Below are 18014 nucleotides of genomic sequence, written 5' to 3'. Positions count from 1 at the left end.
CTCTCGAGATACCCAAACCACCCTGTCTGCCACGAACAATCATTCCACTGTCAAAATCACTTAGATTTTCCCCATTCTGTAAGTTGATGTGAACATTAACTGAAGCTCCTGACCCGTATCTACATGATTGTATGCATTGCACTGCTGCCACACAATTGGCTGATTAGACAGTTGCATGAATAAGTAGGTGTAATAAAGTAAAAATGTTCCTAATAAAGTGCTCGGTAAGCCTATATACATGTATAGCACAACCTTCTACTTGGAGAGACTCATTTAGCAGGCGGCTACTGATATGGTCTTCATATTGTGTTTGGTCACAGCTGTAGGTCTCCTGTATATGTGAGAGTGAAAATGCAAGTAGAATCAAATGCGCTGATTGTGTTGGAACATAGAGGCTGTAGGTACAGCTGATTTTATGAAGAGAATCACTATTTTAAAGCATGCCAAGGCTCTGCCTTCCTTTCAGGGCCGACAGTACACCATAGTAGATGAACAATGATGAAAATGTTTCTGTGTTTGGGTCTTGCTGGAAAGCTACTCAAAATGTGAAGGAATGAGGACAGACATACTTCGATGGCTTTTCCGTTTCACTGAAAAGGGTATTTTGGAGAGGAAAATCACTGCTGTCTCTAAAGCTATGGCTGTTAATCCTCCACTGTTCGAAAAGTGCAGTTGTTTTTTGGATTACTGAGATGTGGTCAAAAGGTGGCTTATTTTTCCCTTTCTTGGGAGCAGTAACAAGTAAAGCAATCACATTTTTAACCTTAACAAAATATATTGCATACAGTTGTGTAAATCTGTCAGTGTATTTCCCCCAAAAAAGTAATTGATATTGAATTGTTTCTCATTATAACACACACATGATATCTTCTATTCTCTCTCTTTCTTCGCTGCTCTAAATATAACCGCGGATGGCAGGGAATCTAACAGGCCTGACGGGTATGAGGAAGGCTCTGCTGCTCAACTGCCAGAGTGGTGGTCATGCAGGATAAAACCAATCTCAGTCTAATCAAAAATAATAAAAGTGAAGCAATTGTGTTTGACAGTCATTCACCATCCGTTCTGTAATCCGAAACATTTGTCCCCCTAGCGCTGGTACATTGCATGCCTACAGTAATGCTGTAATTAAGCTGCATAGGAAACAAAGTACTGTTTCGAGGCTCTTGAGGATTCATTTTGTGTCCCATTCTCATTTTTCCCTTTGTGAAATTGCACAACAAATAAAATAAAGATGTAAGATGTAAGAACCATTTTCAACAATAGTCGCCATTGTATGTAACTTATTGCTGAAAGTTTTTGGAGTCTGTGATAATGTAATCTGCCTGAACTAACTCGCCTGTAATGTTCTTGTCTCAAATAAAGGGAGACACCTGAAAAGTGCCAAAGCTCATTGTCATTTAAAATAATCTGCCAATATGCCATAAATACTCAAACTAATTGTGGACCCGAATACACACAAATTGAATTACAATAATTAAATGTAATGCATTTAATTAAATGTTTTTTGTCTGGAAGTCATTGTGAGCTTTCAACACAGCAGCTTGAAGTCAGCAATCTGCGTCATTTTACATTACTGGCATTTTGGCAGACGCTCTTATCCAGAGCGGCGTACAGTTGATTAGACTAAGCAGGAGACAATCCTCTGCTGGAATAATGCAGGGTTAAGGGCCTTGCTCAAGGGTCCCATGGCTGTGCGGATTGTGGCTACACCGGGGATCAAACTACCGACCTTGCGGGTCCCAGTCATTTGCCTTAACCACTACGCTACAGGCCACCACATTTTGCAAACTGCCTGAGACTACATTTAGAACCAGCCGAATGCAAACTACTAGAATGTTAAGTATTATTATTTTCTGTGTCATTTTGAAAGAAAAACTGCCACTTTGCCATATTTAATTTAAATTTGTGCATTGAACACAATCTCAATAAGTTACCTGTGACTCAAAACATTCTACCGACAGCAATTTATGATTTGGCCACAAATCTTTGCATAAAAGACTGATAAAAAAATATTCATAAGCAAGCGATGTGTTCAGAGCAAACATGGCATCCTACATCTGATCAGACAGTCTGCTTCATGCAAATAAAAGTGCATTTTACTGTACTCGGCTGTCTCCTACTGCACCACTTCACTACTGAGGGTAAAAAAACAAATACACATCCTGACAATGACAACCAGAACACAGTGTAATTCTGTTTGTCTGTTTTGTTCTGACCTCACTACAATTATAGGACATATGGAGGTACTTACCATTTCCTTTACCTAGCATTGTTGTTGATAAGTCGGATCACAACCTACAGGGATAAAAATAATAGTGATTATTAGCCCCCTGAAGATAGCTTACTATATTTAATTTCCTCACCTTTAATGCCACCAAGCTGACTAAGTATATTATAGTAGACAGGGCAGAGATGAGAAACAGTGGTGAACAGAAACAATAAAGGGACCAGGCTCTATACGTAAGTGGTATTGCCGTTTCAACAATGCTTGGCCAAATTTCTCCTCAAAGCATGGATTATACAGACACAAGAAACGCCATTAATTTTACTTCATGACATGATGCTAAATAAGTAAGCTAAAATTGCCAAAGCACAATACAGCCCCCACGGTGAAGTCCATACAGTCGATATGAGATGTATTGGGAACTCGCATTGTGTTTTTCATTTCGGGCAGACAATGTACTATCCTCCAACAGGGATGTGAAGAGTCTATTAAAACTATCAATCACAGCTAGAAGAGAAGAAAAAACCTATTACTCCCTTAAGAAAATGCCTGGGTGTATAGAACATCTCTAAGTACATCACAATAGGAGGCCAAGGTACAGAAAATAAAACACAGAAAGGAGGATTTCTTATTTTCTATGACTCACGTTGGTCATCTGATGAAGGTGCTCGTGAAGGGCTTGAGTGGACTCAGTGATCTCCACAGCTTGCCCTCGCACTGTGAGAGTGGCGAACAGAGACGCCACAATAAACAGCCAAGCACAGGAAGGGGAAACAGAAAAGACGTGGGGAGGCTGAGGATTTGGTGTAACATGTAACAAAGTACCCCAACTTCACTTCTGAGTAGTCCAAGTTCCAAACGCTCTTGTTCATCATAGTTGCCATTCTGATTTACTGTAGATATTATGAACATTACAGATTATTGGCTTCCTGTTTACATTCCTGTTGCTGCCTCTATGTGTGCATGTAGTTTTTGAAATGCAAGGCTAAACAGGCAAAGGAGAGCTTGTTGCTTGTCAAGGGTGATAGTTTGGAGAGGAAAATTAAATTGAAAAGTGAAAGATGCAAAGGGTTGGTCATGATATGATGATCAATTGTCCAGATATGCTGTTGCCTCTGTACTCAGCTTAATTCAATTTTTTGTCAACGCAAAAGATAGATTTAAATTAATTTTCAATTACCTATGGTACAAAGGCTCCATGTGTAAATCTGTCTCAGTGAGGTTGACATTTCAGAATGTGTAAGCTGGAGTCAAAGTCACTGTCTTCACCTCAAAGCCAGGACTGGAAATCTATGGTAGAGAGAAATAAAAAATGGTTGAATATGAAGATTGAACTTTTCACTCAGTTACTTCTTCATTCTCTTTCTCAGGCCTTGACTTATTCCTCCCTCTTGTTCCCATACCTTCCCAACCTTCCTCTCCAAGTCCTTAGTTGTCTGATAATGCTTGTGCTAATATGATCAAGCTACAGACAGCAAAAAGAAAATTACATAGACCCAGTGAAGAGCCATTATAAAAGGTTACATTGCCCATATATGATGAAATCTACAGACGCACATGTACTAAATACAAGAGCCTGTGCAGTAATTGAGATGCAGTGTGAAACACAAAGGGAGTTGCCAGCATTGAGGGAACAGCCATGCATGCAGGAAAACACACACTTGACAGACATATAGGCACTGATGCACACTCACACATGCAGTTGCTATGAGGGCAGGGGGTGTAGCTGCCCCCTGTGCTCTTTCTCTGTTCAGCAGGAGACAATCCCTCAGTGGGGGCTGTCTGAGGAAAGAAAGATCTATAATCACACAAAAATACACACTGCTGAATTACACACATCTTCACAGGCATGAGATCCGCAAAATAATCTTTTAGGAAACTTTTTTCAAATATTTAAAACATCATATTCCCACAATAATTTAGGTTTAAGAGGACTCAAATCCATTCTCAAAGAAGCAAGCCACTGGCTTTTTTTTTTTTCAGAAGAGTAACAGCGGGCAATCAAGAGAACAATATTAGAGAAGGTGTGTAGGGTGCCAGGGGCGTCTTTTCTACCATTATTAAAAAAATAAAAACATAGATTATTGCATCTTTTGTGAGAAATAATTTTCCGATGTTTGCTTTCCCATTATCTCTACCTATCACAGATTTGCCAGCTGAAAGCTATGTGAATAAACACATGGCTTTTACAGACAGTTCCCTGATTTCTTAGGCATAGAATTGTCACTTTTATCTCAAACTCATTGTGCTCACAAGCACGCCACTGAGATGGAGACCTTGGAGAGTCATAAAGGCCAGCTACCTCTATTGTTTAATTAGTGGTTGCAGAGAATAGACATCTGTTTGCATTCACAGTGAATGAAACATCCATAGCCATTAATTTAATAATATGTGGGCGACATGGCTCAGGCAGTAAGAGCAGTCGTCTGGCAGTCGGAGGGGGTTGCCGGTTCGATCCCCGCCCAGGCTGTGTCGAAGTGTCTCTGAGCAAGACACCTAACCCCCAAATGCTCCTGACGAGCTGGTCGGGGCCTTGCATGGCAGCCAATCGCCGTCGGTGTGCGAGTGTGTGTATGAATGGGTGAATGGAGAAGCATCAATTGTACAGCGCTTTGGATAAAGGCGCTATATAAATGCCTGCCATTTACCATTTACCATTTACAGGGCATAAACAAAGTTCATATTGAGAATACATATAGTGCCGCTAACAAACAAGCAAACAAAATTTAAAAAAAACAGGAGAACTACAAAATTGGGAGAGATCAAGCTTAATACGCTATAGGCCTACATAAGCGTATACAACTACATAAGCTACCAAATAGAAGCAGTAAACCAACACTGTGCTGTTTATTTTAACAAAGTCAGTGATTGTCTGCTGCCCAGCACTTGCTTGGGCTTCTTTTGTCTTTGGCCATGATGGAGCAGTAAAAAGGCAAAGTGAAGGTTGCATTAGAACAGGGAAAATGGGAAAGCACACACGACTAGTAGGCTATATTTTTGAAGCTGAATGATACCAACTAAAGCCCTAGCCTATCAATGATGGTTTCCCTCATGCAAACGCATTTTTTTCGCCGTCAACGCCAAGGGCCATTCGTTTTCTATTCTCTACAATTGGTGAAAACATCGAGACGGAAAGGAGATAAGTGGGGATGTTTCTCTACTTAATCAAATTTAGAGTGGGATTCCGCTCTGACATCAACAGCAAATTTGAGCTCAACAGCGGTATGACAGCGGGGAATGGTCGCTTATGCGTGAAGTAGGCTTTAGACCATATTGTTTCCGCTTGACTAATTGTAGTTCATACAACGGCGAGTTAACAAAAAACAGCAAGCAAAAGTATCTTGCATAGAATAGGTAGGTTAATAGAGCAAACCATAGAAAGGGGTGTTTAACCTGCCTCCCAAAGCAGACTCAAGAAGCAAGTAGCCTATGTCTCCATCCGACGGGTGAGTTCATTTCTCAGAACTCCCCAGTTCTCTCTGGTCGTCGGAAAAGTCAGAGCTCTGACCACTCAGAGCTAATAATCGAACGCAACCAACACTTTTGAGCATGCTGCAGTTTGTATTAGTTTTACTTGACCGAGAGGGCCGGAGTAAAAATATGGAACTAAAATAGGTGACCGATAAGATTGAAAAATCAACATCACATTGTATTGGGCTGCTCGTTGCCATAAAAGTAGCCGGCCTTTACCAGTGCAGTAGTCGGCTATATAGCCAGCGGCTGGCTCTTGTGGAACTCACTGTCTAGGTGTGTATTAGTCTATGATTGACAAGCTATGGGACTTTTTATTTTTATTTTTTATGAACATTTCTCAGTTCTTTATTTAGGACTCAAACATTTTGAGTTCCCATGTAAATCTCTGACATGAACAGATCCTCTGGGATCTTTCCCTTGTCAGGGTGTCTTTGCGGAATGTCAAGGGTGCCATTCTCCCTCACTGTATCTATAAACTGCAGAGACTTACATGGGAACTTTTTCCAGGGGTCGTTCCCATTTGGTGGAACAGAATGTTTGTTGTCGTCTTTCTACTTTCTTTGGCAGTAAAAGTGAAAAGAAATAAACCCTAGAATAAAACAGCAAATAATAAGGCACATTGTTGGCACCAGTTACGATTAAAATCATGATTGATCTCACTGTCAAGACGAAAAACAGAAAACACAAATATAATCAAAAATGACTGTTTTTACTGCACTCATCACATAAAACATTATTTATTTGTCAAAATATGTGTTTTACTTCTGTAGTGGCCATTTATTCATGACACTGTATAGTTCAGCTTGGCTAATCAAATGATATGAATTTACAAAGCACTTTCTTGAATTAGAATGATGGAATACAATGATATTTTAAAATATACATATTTAGGTAGTGATGCATTTAGGCTGTGATGCATTATGGAAACAGTTCACCAAAGCTGACATGTGTTTTTAATTTTAAATTAATGTATGATTTATAACTGAGACTGTAATATTGAAATCTGTAATCACTGTAATTTGTGATTTTTAGTTTGTAGTGCTCCTTTTCCCACTAAGAAATACTTGAAGGCATTAGTGTATGCTTTCTGCATACACAATCATTAATAGCTATCACATTGTAAAAATGTATAATATTGTTTTCAATCAGTTATCATTTTAAGTCTGATGAAGCAAAGAGACTAATTTATTGCTAGGGGGAACTCATTTGGTCAAACTGCAGTGATCTGAGCAACCAACTCAGATGTTTGCATTAAAATACAGGTATTGCATTCCAAATGTTTTTATTTAATTAACCGTTAATTATATTAAAACTAAATAACATTTGCTGTACTGATGCTATTACAGTTATTGTGTAGCATTGATTACATGTTGAAGTTCTTTGAGAGCCATTGGGGAGTCAAAAAACAAGTTTAATTTCAAGTTGCCACATGTAACCAAGAGATGGCACCAAGAGAACAGTATGTCCTCCACATCAATATGTTTTCACATTTAGTTGAGCTTCATTTAAAAATAAGTATTTAAAATCATTTTAGAAGGTAATTCCTGATTATAGTGATGAGAAAGAAGCAAGGCCGGTGGTAATGCCATGGATTACATTGACAGGACATTTGACCAAGCATTTTACCCCTACTCTTTCTGTCCTATTCAAATTAAATTGTAACTGTATAGCCCTTTATAGTGGCACTGTCATGAAGATGTTTTAGAGAAATACAGAAAATAGGACAACCTTCAATACATTGGTGGTGGGATCAAACTTCAATGACTCAAAGACAATGACTTAATTGACCATAAAAATCCAAACAATGGAGTCTCCTGCAGTACAGTGCCCTCAGAGGTTTCCTGTGTGATCCAGAACGAAGACTCCCCCTGCTGGCCCACCAACACCACTGAAGCACTTCCCCAGGAGGTCATGCTTCATGATAATGAGGCTAACTCCAGTTTGTACTGTATTAGGAATCAAGCAGGCTGGCTCAGAATGTATATAGCTGCTCACTTTCATTTTTCCTTCTTTTTATCCCACATCAGAATGTTTGATTGAGAGAGATTGATATTATAAAACTGACCCTCCAACTGGGTGATCTGTTCTCACACAGGTACATCAGTTAGGCATTAGTTTGAAATTCTGAGCTTTATGGCTTCCTTGACTGCTATTAGCACAACTCTGGTCCTCCAAATCAAAAGCCTAGAATCAAGCCTAGATACTGAAAGATTTTGTATCCACCGCTAAGGAAGTGAGTGAATGCACATAACTAATCAGAGACAGCAGATTATTTTTATATTGGCAGTAAAATGACGGGACTATGTATAATGGATGCAATTCCTACACGGATCATTATTTGATATGAATGAAAATACCCGTAAATTAAAGGTGACAGTCTGCACTCTAACCACGTGTCCATTGTTATTTAAAATCCGATGTGCTGGAGTACAGAGCCAAAACAACATAAATTGTACCACTGTCCAAATATTTAGACTGCATTGTATATTATTATTTTAATTAGTACTATTTCATTGAAAAGATAGTTATTTTACATTTTGTTCTGGTTAGTGGCAAAACAAACAAGAAACCAAAAAAGAAAGACTGCTTGGATATCCTTCGCCACAGCTTCAGACAATCCATTGGTGAACATTGACTTCTGTCCCCTGTTTCTTATCTGTCAGAAGCAGGTGGCATGCTTTGTGCAGAACGGCTTATCAACATTTCCGCCTCCCATCAAATGGGCAAGATTCAAAAAGTGATTTCCAAGCTGTGTTTTTGCTGACAGATTTTTGTTAAATTAAACATTACATTGTCGGGTGGCTAGGCTACTATTTACTTAAGTAAATATACAATGGAATTTCCCAGCCTAAAATATTGTCTTGTGAGTAAAACTGTCTGTGGCTTCATGTTTATAGTCTCTTGGCCCAGTGTCTAATTCCGTTCTGCATAGAATACATCCACTACACAAGAGAGAGGATGCCCTGAGGACTATACAAATGCCCTTTGGTCCAGCAGCAGAGCCAGCACCGACAATATATCTTATTTTCATTCAACGTGCCTGCCTAATGTTACCCTTCATTCCCCCAAAAGTTATACATGATGCAGTAACATTGCACGTATCCCCCACAAGGTATATATAATATATAATATATAATATATAATATATATATATATATATATATATATATATATATATATATATATATATATATATATATATAATATTATATACCTTCTTGGGGTATATAAAATACTGCATTTTCTAAACAGCTACTGTTTTGTGTGTGTGTGTGTGTGTGTGTGTGTGTGTGTGTGTGTGTGTGTGTGTGTGTGTGTGTGTGTGTCTGCGTATGTGAAACCCATGGTAACAAATTCTTTATGGGAGTTATTCACTATGGGAGCCAACTGAAAACAAACAAGAAAATAGTATCAACCCTCATGCAGTCTTTTTTCCAGCACCAGAAAAATACGACTTCTTTCCACTGCCAGTCTGGATAACCATATTTCTTATTTGCAGGGTGTAAAATGTAATATGTTTTACTCTCCTGGGGAAAAGGATTAGGAAAGACTTGCATTTGGCAGACGTGGCATTGTAAAAAGTAATAATAGTGTCGATTGTAGGCTACTCGCGAATACGCGCATTTGCAAATGCTCTGTTGATAAGAATGGCACATTTCCAGCAGCTGCTACTATGGCAACACTGGTAAACAGTAGGTGCTTTTTTCTTGCATTTTCTTTTCCACAGAATATCTATTCTGGCATCGATAAAACAATATATGTGCATACATAAAAATAATAAAGGACGTTGATCATTCGTGAGGTAAGGAACTATAATCCATTATATCTATTTTTTCTAGAGCATTTTATCGATTTGTGTACGTAGGCTACGTAACTTACAAATCTGTGAGTACTTTAGCTAATTTACTTTTTGATGTTCATGATTTATAAAGATTTGTTGTTGATAACTTGCCTGTTTGCTCACTGGTTACAGCTTATTTACAAACAAAATACGACATCCTAACATGTTGCAAGCAGGCGAAGTTCTCATCAACAGGCTTGTTAAGGAACTACAAATCTTGTTACGCAGAATAGTAACTACCCTCTATCCAGTGTCTCTTTACACAAACAATAACTGCACTTATTTGAACTACTACTACTAGGCTTACTAACAACAACAACAACAACCATAACAATAACAACAATAACAACAATAACAACAATAATATTAATAACAATAATAATAATAATAATAATAATAATAATAATAATAATAATAATAATAATAATAATAAATCAATGAAATAAATGGTGTTTCTTCGCATTCAGTAAAGACGGAGGAGGAGCGAGAACGGAAACAAACATGTCCGGTGCGGTCGAAAAGAGCGAGAGAAACTTTTGCCGAAGCAGAGGCAGCGTGACTGCTGCAGAACTCAAAAGGATGTGTCCGCAACAGAGGGCTCGGTACCTGGCGTATGAGGAGCCGTCCAAGGACGTGCAAAAAGTGATGTCTGTGACAAATCAGCGCTTGTGTGCCAGAAAAGCTGCGACGAAAAGTAAAAAAATGGCCGAAGAGGACTTGGAGAAGAAGCGGCAAGACACGTTGATAGGCCAATTGAAGGCCGCCGAGGCTCGGAATAGAGTTCGACACATGAGACTGCGGTATCAAAACAGGAGGGTTGGTTGGTTTATATTGTGTTTTTTAAAATATATTAACATATAATATTTTACTATTCATGACAGTATTGATTATACACCCATTTTACCTTGTTTATGTGCTTTATTTAATTGCAGTCTAATGTTCTGTAGTAGGCTCTGTCCGTTGAATTCTAGTCGGATCTCCATTGTTTCGGTTCTTTTTTGCAGCCCTTCATTTGTCCTTTAAATGAACAATGGCATTGGAACTGCCTTTCTTTAACTGATTTTCTCTTTGGAAACATAGGCCCAGGAAATTAATGTAATGATTGCATGCCAGCCCACTGCATTGAAGGCTGTTCGTTTGGAGATGCTTCTGCCTACTAAAGTGAGCCAATTAAGCAGTTTTGATAGCTTGGATAGACTGGAGGTGAGTCCCCCCCGCCGTGCAAACCAGTATTTTATATTTAAAATTCTACCTGGCTTCACAATAGACTGCTTGATTATAAGCAGCAACATCAGTAAACAATTAAATTCCATGACGGGATCGAAATGGTAGAACTTGAAATGAGACTGTTTGGGACACTAAGTTTTAATGATGGTTACAGACTAAAACATTGAAAGGCAAATAAATGCAGAGAAAAGTTCTCTTGCCTGAGATAAGGTGATTTATTACAACTGGCACCAAAAATGTATGCCTGCTGTTTTGCTCTTGGAGGTTAAATTCTAGATTCACAGATCACGGTTAAAAGAACTGCTGTATTGATCTAAAGTGAGAGATAGAGTGAGAGACTTTTTGACTTTGTATGTTCTTTTATTAAACACACAAAGGGTCCATAGTTACGTAGAGTCCCTTTGAAACCTTTCACACAGTATGTTGCCTCCTGGAACGTACAGGCACATAAAGGGAGGTACATTACCTGAGCCTGGAGCCAGTGGTGACCTTAACAGAAAATAATGAATCCTCCAGCCTCCTCTGGATCTCAGCCAGGTTCAGTGCAGCCAATAGGCGCCACAGGTTTGCAGGCAGAATGTTAATCAGCATTCTTCCTCTGTATCAGATCTGTGACAGCAGCCATTTCCTCTTTTCTAACCTACCGCACACACTGCCCCCTCACCCCCTTGTCAAAAAAACCCTAAAACCTAAACGGTAACCATCCAGAGGCAGAGATACTCACGCTCCAATACCTACAGATTACAGTCAGACACTTCACCTTTAGGATAGAGGCACACTCAAACTCAGAGGCTGTCCTCAAAAGCCTTAATATCCTCTCTATCCCTCCGTTTACAATATAAGACACATTGAAAGACATCCTATATTTAAAATACCACAGTACCTTTTCAGATTGTCTCTCACGCACATTGAGGACTCGGGTGGGTGGGGCCCTGGTTGATTTTCCTGTACTTTTTTTCCCTTCATCTGGCACCACCACAATGGACGCTTCCCTAGCCGTGTGTGCATATTTATTCATTGAGCCAGTTCTGTTTGACTGCAGAGACTTCTGTTTGTTATGACAAAATTTCATTATTCACATTAATTTCTCACTTTCATTGATATATTATAATTAGCAGGTTATTTGTATCTGTAACTATTGACTGCATGTATAGGGTGCAAGGGCTACACAAAGCACTTCTCAATTAATGCCTCACATTCCCCCATTCTCTCTCACACACACACATACACACCAGAGAAAATTGTGTACCCGGGTGGTGGGGCTGCTAACTCAATTACATTCAAACGTTGAAACATTGCCAGTGCTTTCGTACATCCATTCGCTTTCATTCCACGGTAAATTTGTAAATGACGCATGCTCTCTTGAAAAGCATAAAGTGCCATTTACAAAATACTCAGCCAGGTTTTTCTGAATTGTAGCCAAGTAGAAGTCCACAGAATTAACTTTATGTCATTTCTTTTCTTTACAGTAAGACTCAAATGGCTCTGTTTTATCACATTTCCCTTAAGAAATGTGTAACTGGCAGGCTACTAGCAGGCTTCATTTCACACATTATCAGCAAAAGGCCTGTGTCTAGTAGTCTTTATGGATTTCACACCAATACGCCATAACAAACCAGCACTTAGGAACCAACACATTTAGGAAAAGTCACAAATGTGAAAATGCATTTTTTTTTAATGACAGCTGAGTTACTATAAATGCTTTACCTTTAACTGCTAAATGCCAGAGCAGTTCTAATGATAACATGCAGTACTTCTCTGGTAACAGGGATGGATAGAGTGTGAGAGGAAAGGCGTGGGACAAAGGGCTTTGTTTTGAAACCATTGTTTAAGGATTAAAAATGTTTTTAGTGAAAGTAGATCATTTTGTTCCTGTTTTCACCCTAGACAATTTGTCATAATTTTGAAAAGGTAGATGTCACAGGGTTGCTGCCTCAGACCAGTGTTGACTGTCACAATACTGATGTTATTTCAGAAATAGGGTACAGCCAGGGGCTGTCCATGAATCTTGGCAGGAAAATGCTTGTTATATTATCTCAAGTTTGCAGCTACAGTAAAAGTGTGATTCCCTGTAATTTTAATAGCATGACTCAAATATGTAATCAAATGTTCATCATGGATTTTAACAAGGTTCATTATTCAAAACAAGACAGCAAGCAGCTGTGTAGACAGCCTAAACCCATCATCCTACCTCAGCCTCAGCTTATTCGTAATATTCTCACTTTCACTCCATAAGAGAGAACTATGTTGTTTAATTCTGTTTGCACTTGTGAGTGTGGGTAGCGGCTCATGATAATGGAAAGTGCCTTGTCAAAAACAGGCCCTGCTGTGGGCTGTTATTATCTACGTATTACATTAATGTCAGACTCAGCAAGCCCGTCATTGCCTGATGGCCTCATATTGCAATATGCACTGACGGGAGAGCTGACATTAATTTAAAGAAGAAATGTAACAAGTGCTTCTTGTCATATGATGATGTACAGAGAAAGATATATTTTTCATGGCTGATAACATGATCATTGTAATAAGACAATAGGGCCAGGAGATCTGGACATGCACTTGACAACAAAAATTTTGGAAAATGTTCGGGGTGTTATTAAAGAAAACAACAACCTCCACAAATATGCACAACATGGTCAATTGATAGGGGTGTAATACTGTATGTAGTCACGTTTTTCAGATGGCAATCTTCAGCTTAATTAATAAATACAATTATTTGTATCTGCTTTCACATTTACCAAACTCAAGTCTTAAACCGTAAAATATTAAACTCCTCATTGTAGGCCCTGCCTCTCCCATTAAAGGATACTGTCCAGCCCAATGAATATCAAATGTACATTAATTCAAGATGATTTGTGTTTTATTTTAATGACCATTTACCTTTCAAACAGATCTCATGGCCCCATGGTGATTTATTCCATTGTGTATATTTGTTCTGGTGGTTTGTCACTGGACTTTAACACCTGGGGCTTTCATATTTAAAGCCAGTCTTGTGTTCATTTATTTAATGCAAAATTCATGTGCATTTTTACAAGGGCCAGAGCCTCTTCAATAATAAAGAGCCTCTTCAATAATAAAGAAAACTTAAATATTCCCCCTTTTTCCCTTTGATCCCCCCTCTGGTACTTAAATGCTAAATTAACTCCAGCACAACTAAAACCAACTAAAATAAAGGTAAACTAAAGGTGACCGAGCCTTCGAATCTGTGGAAATTTTTTAAAAGCAGCTAGTCTTTTTAAAAGCAGCTAGTGACTGTAGTTCCATTTATTTCATGTCCTGTTATTTGTGATTTGTTGGTTTTATTGACTGTTCTTTTATGTATTATTTTATTTTTTTTGATCCTGTGAAGCACTTGGTGACTGTCTGTGAAAGGTGCTATAGAAATAAAATGTACTTACTTACATCATTAGGGCTGGCCAATAGGCTTTGCAATAATCGGCCATAAAGCCCTGACACAGAAAAAAAGAACAACAAAATATGCCTAAAGAAAACAGCAACTAGAGTCGGCAAATAGTTATCAAAACTGTCCCTAAAGCATCAGAATTTCCAGCACTAATGGTTTTTCTGCTGAGAGGTCTCACTGTGAGAAGGTACGATCAGAAAATCAACCGGGAATGCTGGTTACTGCCTCTCTTAAGCCCAGAAGAAAGGGCCTTGTCACCCCCTGATTGGCCAAGAGGCGAATGCAGTAGGCTGCTCTGAATTACCAATTAAGAGCTGTTCCCACACCCTGAGCTGCAGGTGAACCAAATCACCTTCCTATCAACCCAATTCTTCACTGCAAGCCGAAAACAAGGAAAAAAATCCTTGCATAAGCCAAAAAAGAAAATTACTCACTAAAGGAACTACTAGCCAGCACCAGAATGGGTGACTGCTACAATATAATATGCACTTTTTGTGTTGATGATATTTAATGTACACATGATATTATTTCATAATTGTGTTTTTGATAAAAACATGTCTGCGCTGTGCTAAGTATATATCAATTGATATTCTTGAATCAATTAATTGACACCTGGTTCTAAAGCTGTACTTATAGCTGTACTAAGAGCAGCTTTTTGGACACACGCTCCAATAACGGGTTTGGCATCAGAAGAATGACACTTATGTTAGCAGGGTGGTCATACCTATGGTGAAATATTATGGTAGATCTTTGATGTTATGGCGTTGTTTTGCATCTACAGTATGGGTCCTGTGGCTCTTGTTAACGCATCTCCAGGAAGTACCAATGCATGTTGTATTGGCCTTCAAGTAATCTTTTCACAACATAATGACCCCAAGCATACCTCATGATCAATACAGAAATGCCAAACATGACTGTTTTACTGTTCTTTCTCAGTCTGCACTCCAATTGAAGAGGGCACTGCACAAGAAAAGTGTAGGATCCTCAAATGTTATGTATGGGGGAATGGTCAAATACAATGCCCAACACATTCCCCAATTTCACTTAGAAGATGAAGGAAAGATGGACACAGTGCTGAAAAAAGGCTGTTTGCCTTTATTGAGAAATACAATTATTTGTTTAAAAAACTTTCCTCTGAGCAGTTGTATTAATGTGAAATAATATAATTGGATGGCAATCATTTTTGGGGGCACTGTGTGTGTATAATTACAAAATGTAGCTACATGGTACACTCAGTGAGCAATTTATTAGGTAGACCTGTACACCAGCTTGTTAAAGCAAATATTGAATCAGCCAATCATGTGGCAGCAACTAAATTCATAAAAGCATCCAGACGTGGTCAAGGGGTTCAGCTGTTTTTCAGACTAAATGTCAAAATGAGGAAGAAATGTGATTTAAGCAGAAGACCAATAGGTCTAAAAAATAAGTAATTAATCCAATACCTAATAAAGTGATGAGTGAGTGTATATTCAAATTATTGAATATGCATGCTTCAAAGAAACCAATCACCTCACAAGTTTATTTTAATATTTTACCGCAACTTATAAAATGCCAATGTCTTCACAAAAGAAAAAAAATTGCTGACCAGAAATCAGTCCCCAGCTGACCAGAAATCAATCCAACATTTATCAACAGAAATGTGATACACAACTGTGTTTGTGTGCTGCTACAGTAGTTGATTTGCTATAAGCTATAAGATATAAGCATAGTTGATTTTCTTCTGTTTCAAATGATTCCTCCAGTGTTCTGGCAATCCTCCTATTGCAAGTTTATGTATTTGTTTGTTTATTTATTTAAGCTGGGAGATATTGTATTATCTGAGATGTGTTATTCGTGAATCCTTCCTATAGCTGTCATTTTCTCTCTAACAGAGGAGAAGAGTTGAGGAGATCCTGGAGGACGTGAAGGGTCTGACAATAAATCGAGTTTAAGAACCTTGAGGCTTTAAAGAATCACTGCAAGGGTATTGTAGGTACAACAACACAGAAAGACAAAATGTCCTGCAGTGCAGCTGCATTGCCTTGAGCTGCAGTACAGTAGCTGCTCATCTCTCTCTGTTCCCCGGCATGTCTCATGGTCTTCAGCAGTGACATCCAGACAGAACACAGCACAGTCTTTGCCATATTAAATTTGCCCCAAGTTGCCAATTCTACATTAGAAAAAATTGCCATATTTTGTCAAGTTAGCGTGCATCAGACCGAATTTGCCGAAAGAAACTGGAAAAACATTGGACTTTCTCATTTTTAGCAAACCAGTGAACCTACAATAAACAAGAATGATCCACTACACATTCCTCGACATCCAAAATTATTTTATAATTGAAGGCACATCCATATTCAAACTGTCTTCCTCATGGTTTTTGCAGTAAAAAATGGATTGAATGGATTTCAGCAGAACATTACTTCGTAGCATCAGACTTGCACTACTGAGCATGTATATGTATTGTCCAATCGGATATGAAATGTTTATCAATCACCCCTAGCCTACAGTATAATTGCATGTTTAGGATTATTCAAGATGGGGTGTATTACCCAGCAGGTCCTGAATGTCTTGTGTCCCATTACATCTGTTAAAATTAGTTTTCTGTCAACAAAGGAAAAATGATTGGGAAAAATAACTACATTAGATTTGGTATTCCTTGTGGTCTCATATTAATGATAAATCAGCCTTTCCACCTTAAGCCAGGCAAATGCTTGCTTCTCTGTATAATAGGGAAACACAGACAGATTAGCCAGCAAATACATTCTCTCAACTATGGTGTGGTGCGGCAGTGAAGGGTGATCAATCTGCTGCTTTTTAACAGGGAGGCTCATCTGTGGAACGTTTTGTTTTACCCATATCATTGCATGCTTTATTGCACGAATATATACTCAAGCACAGGTGCAAAAAATACATTCCATGTCATCCAATCATCACCATCACAAATTTTTTTCACAGAGATAAGGTTTAAATGAGTTGAGAAAGGAGATATATTTATATTACATTACATTACATTAATGGCATTTGGCAGACGCTCTTATCCAGAGTAAAGGCATGACAGCTACTTGAAGCTACTTGAAACTTGAAAGCAAGTATGAAAAATAATTGTCTTCTGCATCAATAAACTGTTGTGATGTTACAGGCAATATATAACACTGAAGAGAGCAATGAAGGGATTTGACAAAGTATTGGAACCTGAAAGCCATGCAATGCTGAAGCAAAACAACAGAATACAGTCGTATGAAAAAGTTTGGGCACCCCTGACAATTTCCATTATTTTCATTTATAAATCATTGGGTGTTTGGATCCGCAACTTCATTTTGATCTATCAAATAACTGATGGACACAGTAATATTTCAGTAGTGAAATGATTAATGGTTTATTGGATTAACAGAACATGTGCAATATGCATCAAAACAAAATTAGACGGGTGCATACATTTGGGCACCCCAACAGAAAAATCACATCAATATTTAGTAGAGCCTCCTTTTGCAAAAATAACAGCCTCTAGACACTTCCTATAGCCTCTAATGAGTGTCTGGATCCTGGATGAAGGTATTTTGGACCATTCCTCCTTACAAAACATCTCCAGTTCAGTTAGGTGTAATGGTTGCCGAGGATGGACAGCCCGCTTCAAATCATCCCACAGATTTTCAATGATATTCAAGTCTGGGGACTGGGATGGCCATTCCAGAACATTGTACTTGTTCCTCTGCATGAATGCCTGAGTAGATTTTGAGCAGTGTTTCGGGTCGTTGTCTTGTTGAAATATCCAGCCCCGGCGTAACTTCAACTTTGTGACAGATTCTTGAATATTATTCTCAAAGTTGAGTGGACCCTCAACTTTAACAAGATTCCCAGTACCG

General features: G+C 38.5%; 1 protein-coding gene across 1 annotated transcript; it reads left to right on the top strand.

Moving 5' to 3' along the window:
- The first annotated feature begins 9220 nt into the window (after positions 1-9220).
- On the top strand, positions 9221-16457 carry LOC133138086 (protein LKAAEAR1-like). Its single transcript, XM_061256536.1, has 4 exons — positions 9221-9500; positions 10007-10355; positions 10620-10742; positions 16041-16457. The coding sequence occupies exons 2-4, from the start codon at positions 10041-10043 to the stop codon at positions 16098-16100; spliced, it is 498 nt and encodes a 165-aa protein (XP_061112520.1). The 5' UTR covers positions 9221-9500; positions 10007-10040; the 3' UTR covers positions 16101-16457.
- Positions 16458-18014: the final 1557 nt, after the last annotated feature.

This window comes from Conger conger, chromosome 10 (genome assembly GCF_963514075.1).
Source record: "Conger conger chromosome 10, fConCon1.1, whole genome shotgun sequence".
Taxonomy (NCBI): domain Eukaryota; kingdom Metazoa; phylum Chordata; class Actinopteri; order Anguilliformes; family Congridae; genus Conger; species Conger conger.
Note: the sequence above shows the minus strand (reverse complement) of the source record. Positions and strands in the feature narration are given on the sequence as shown.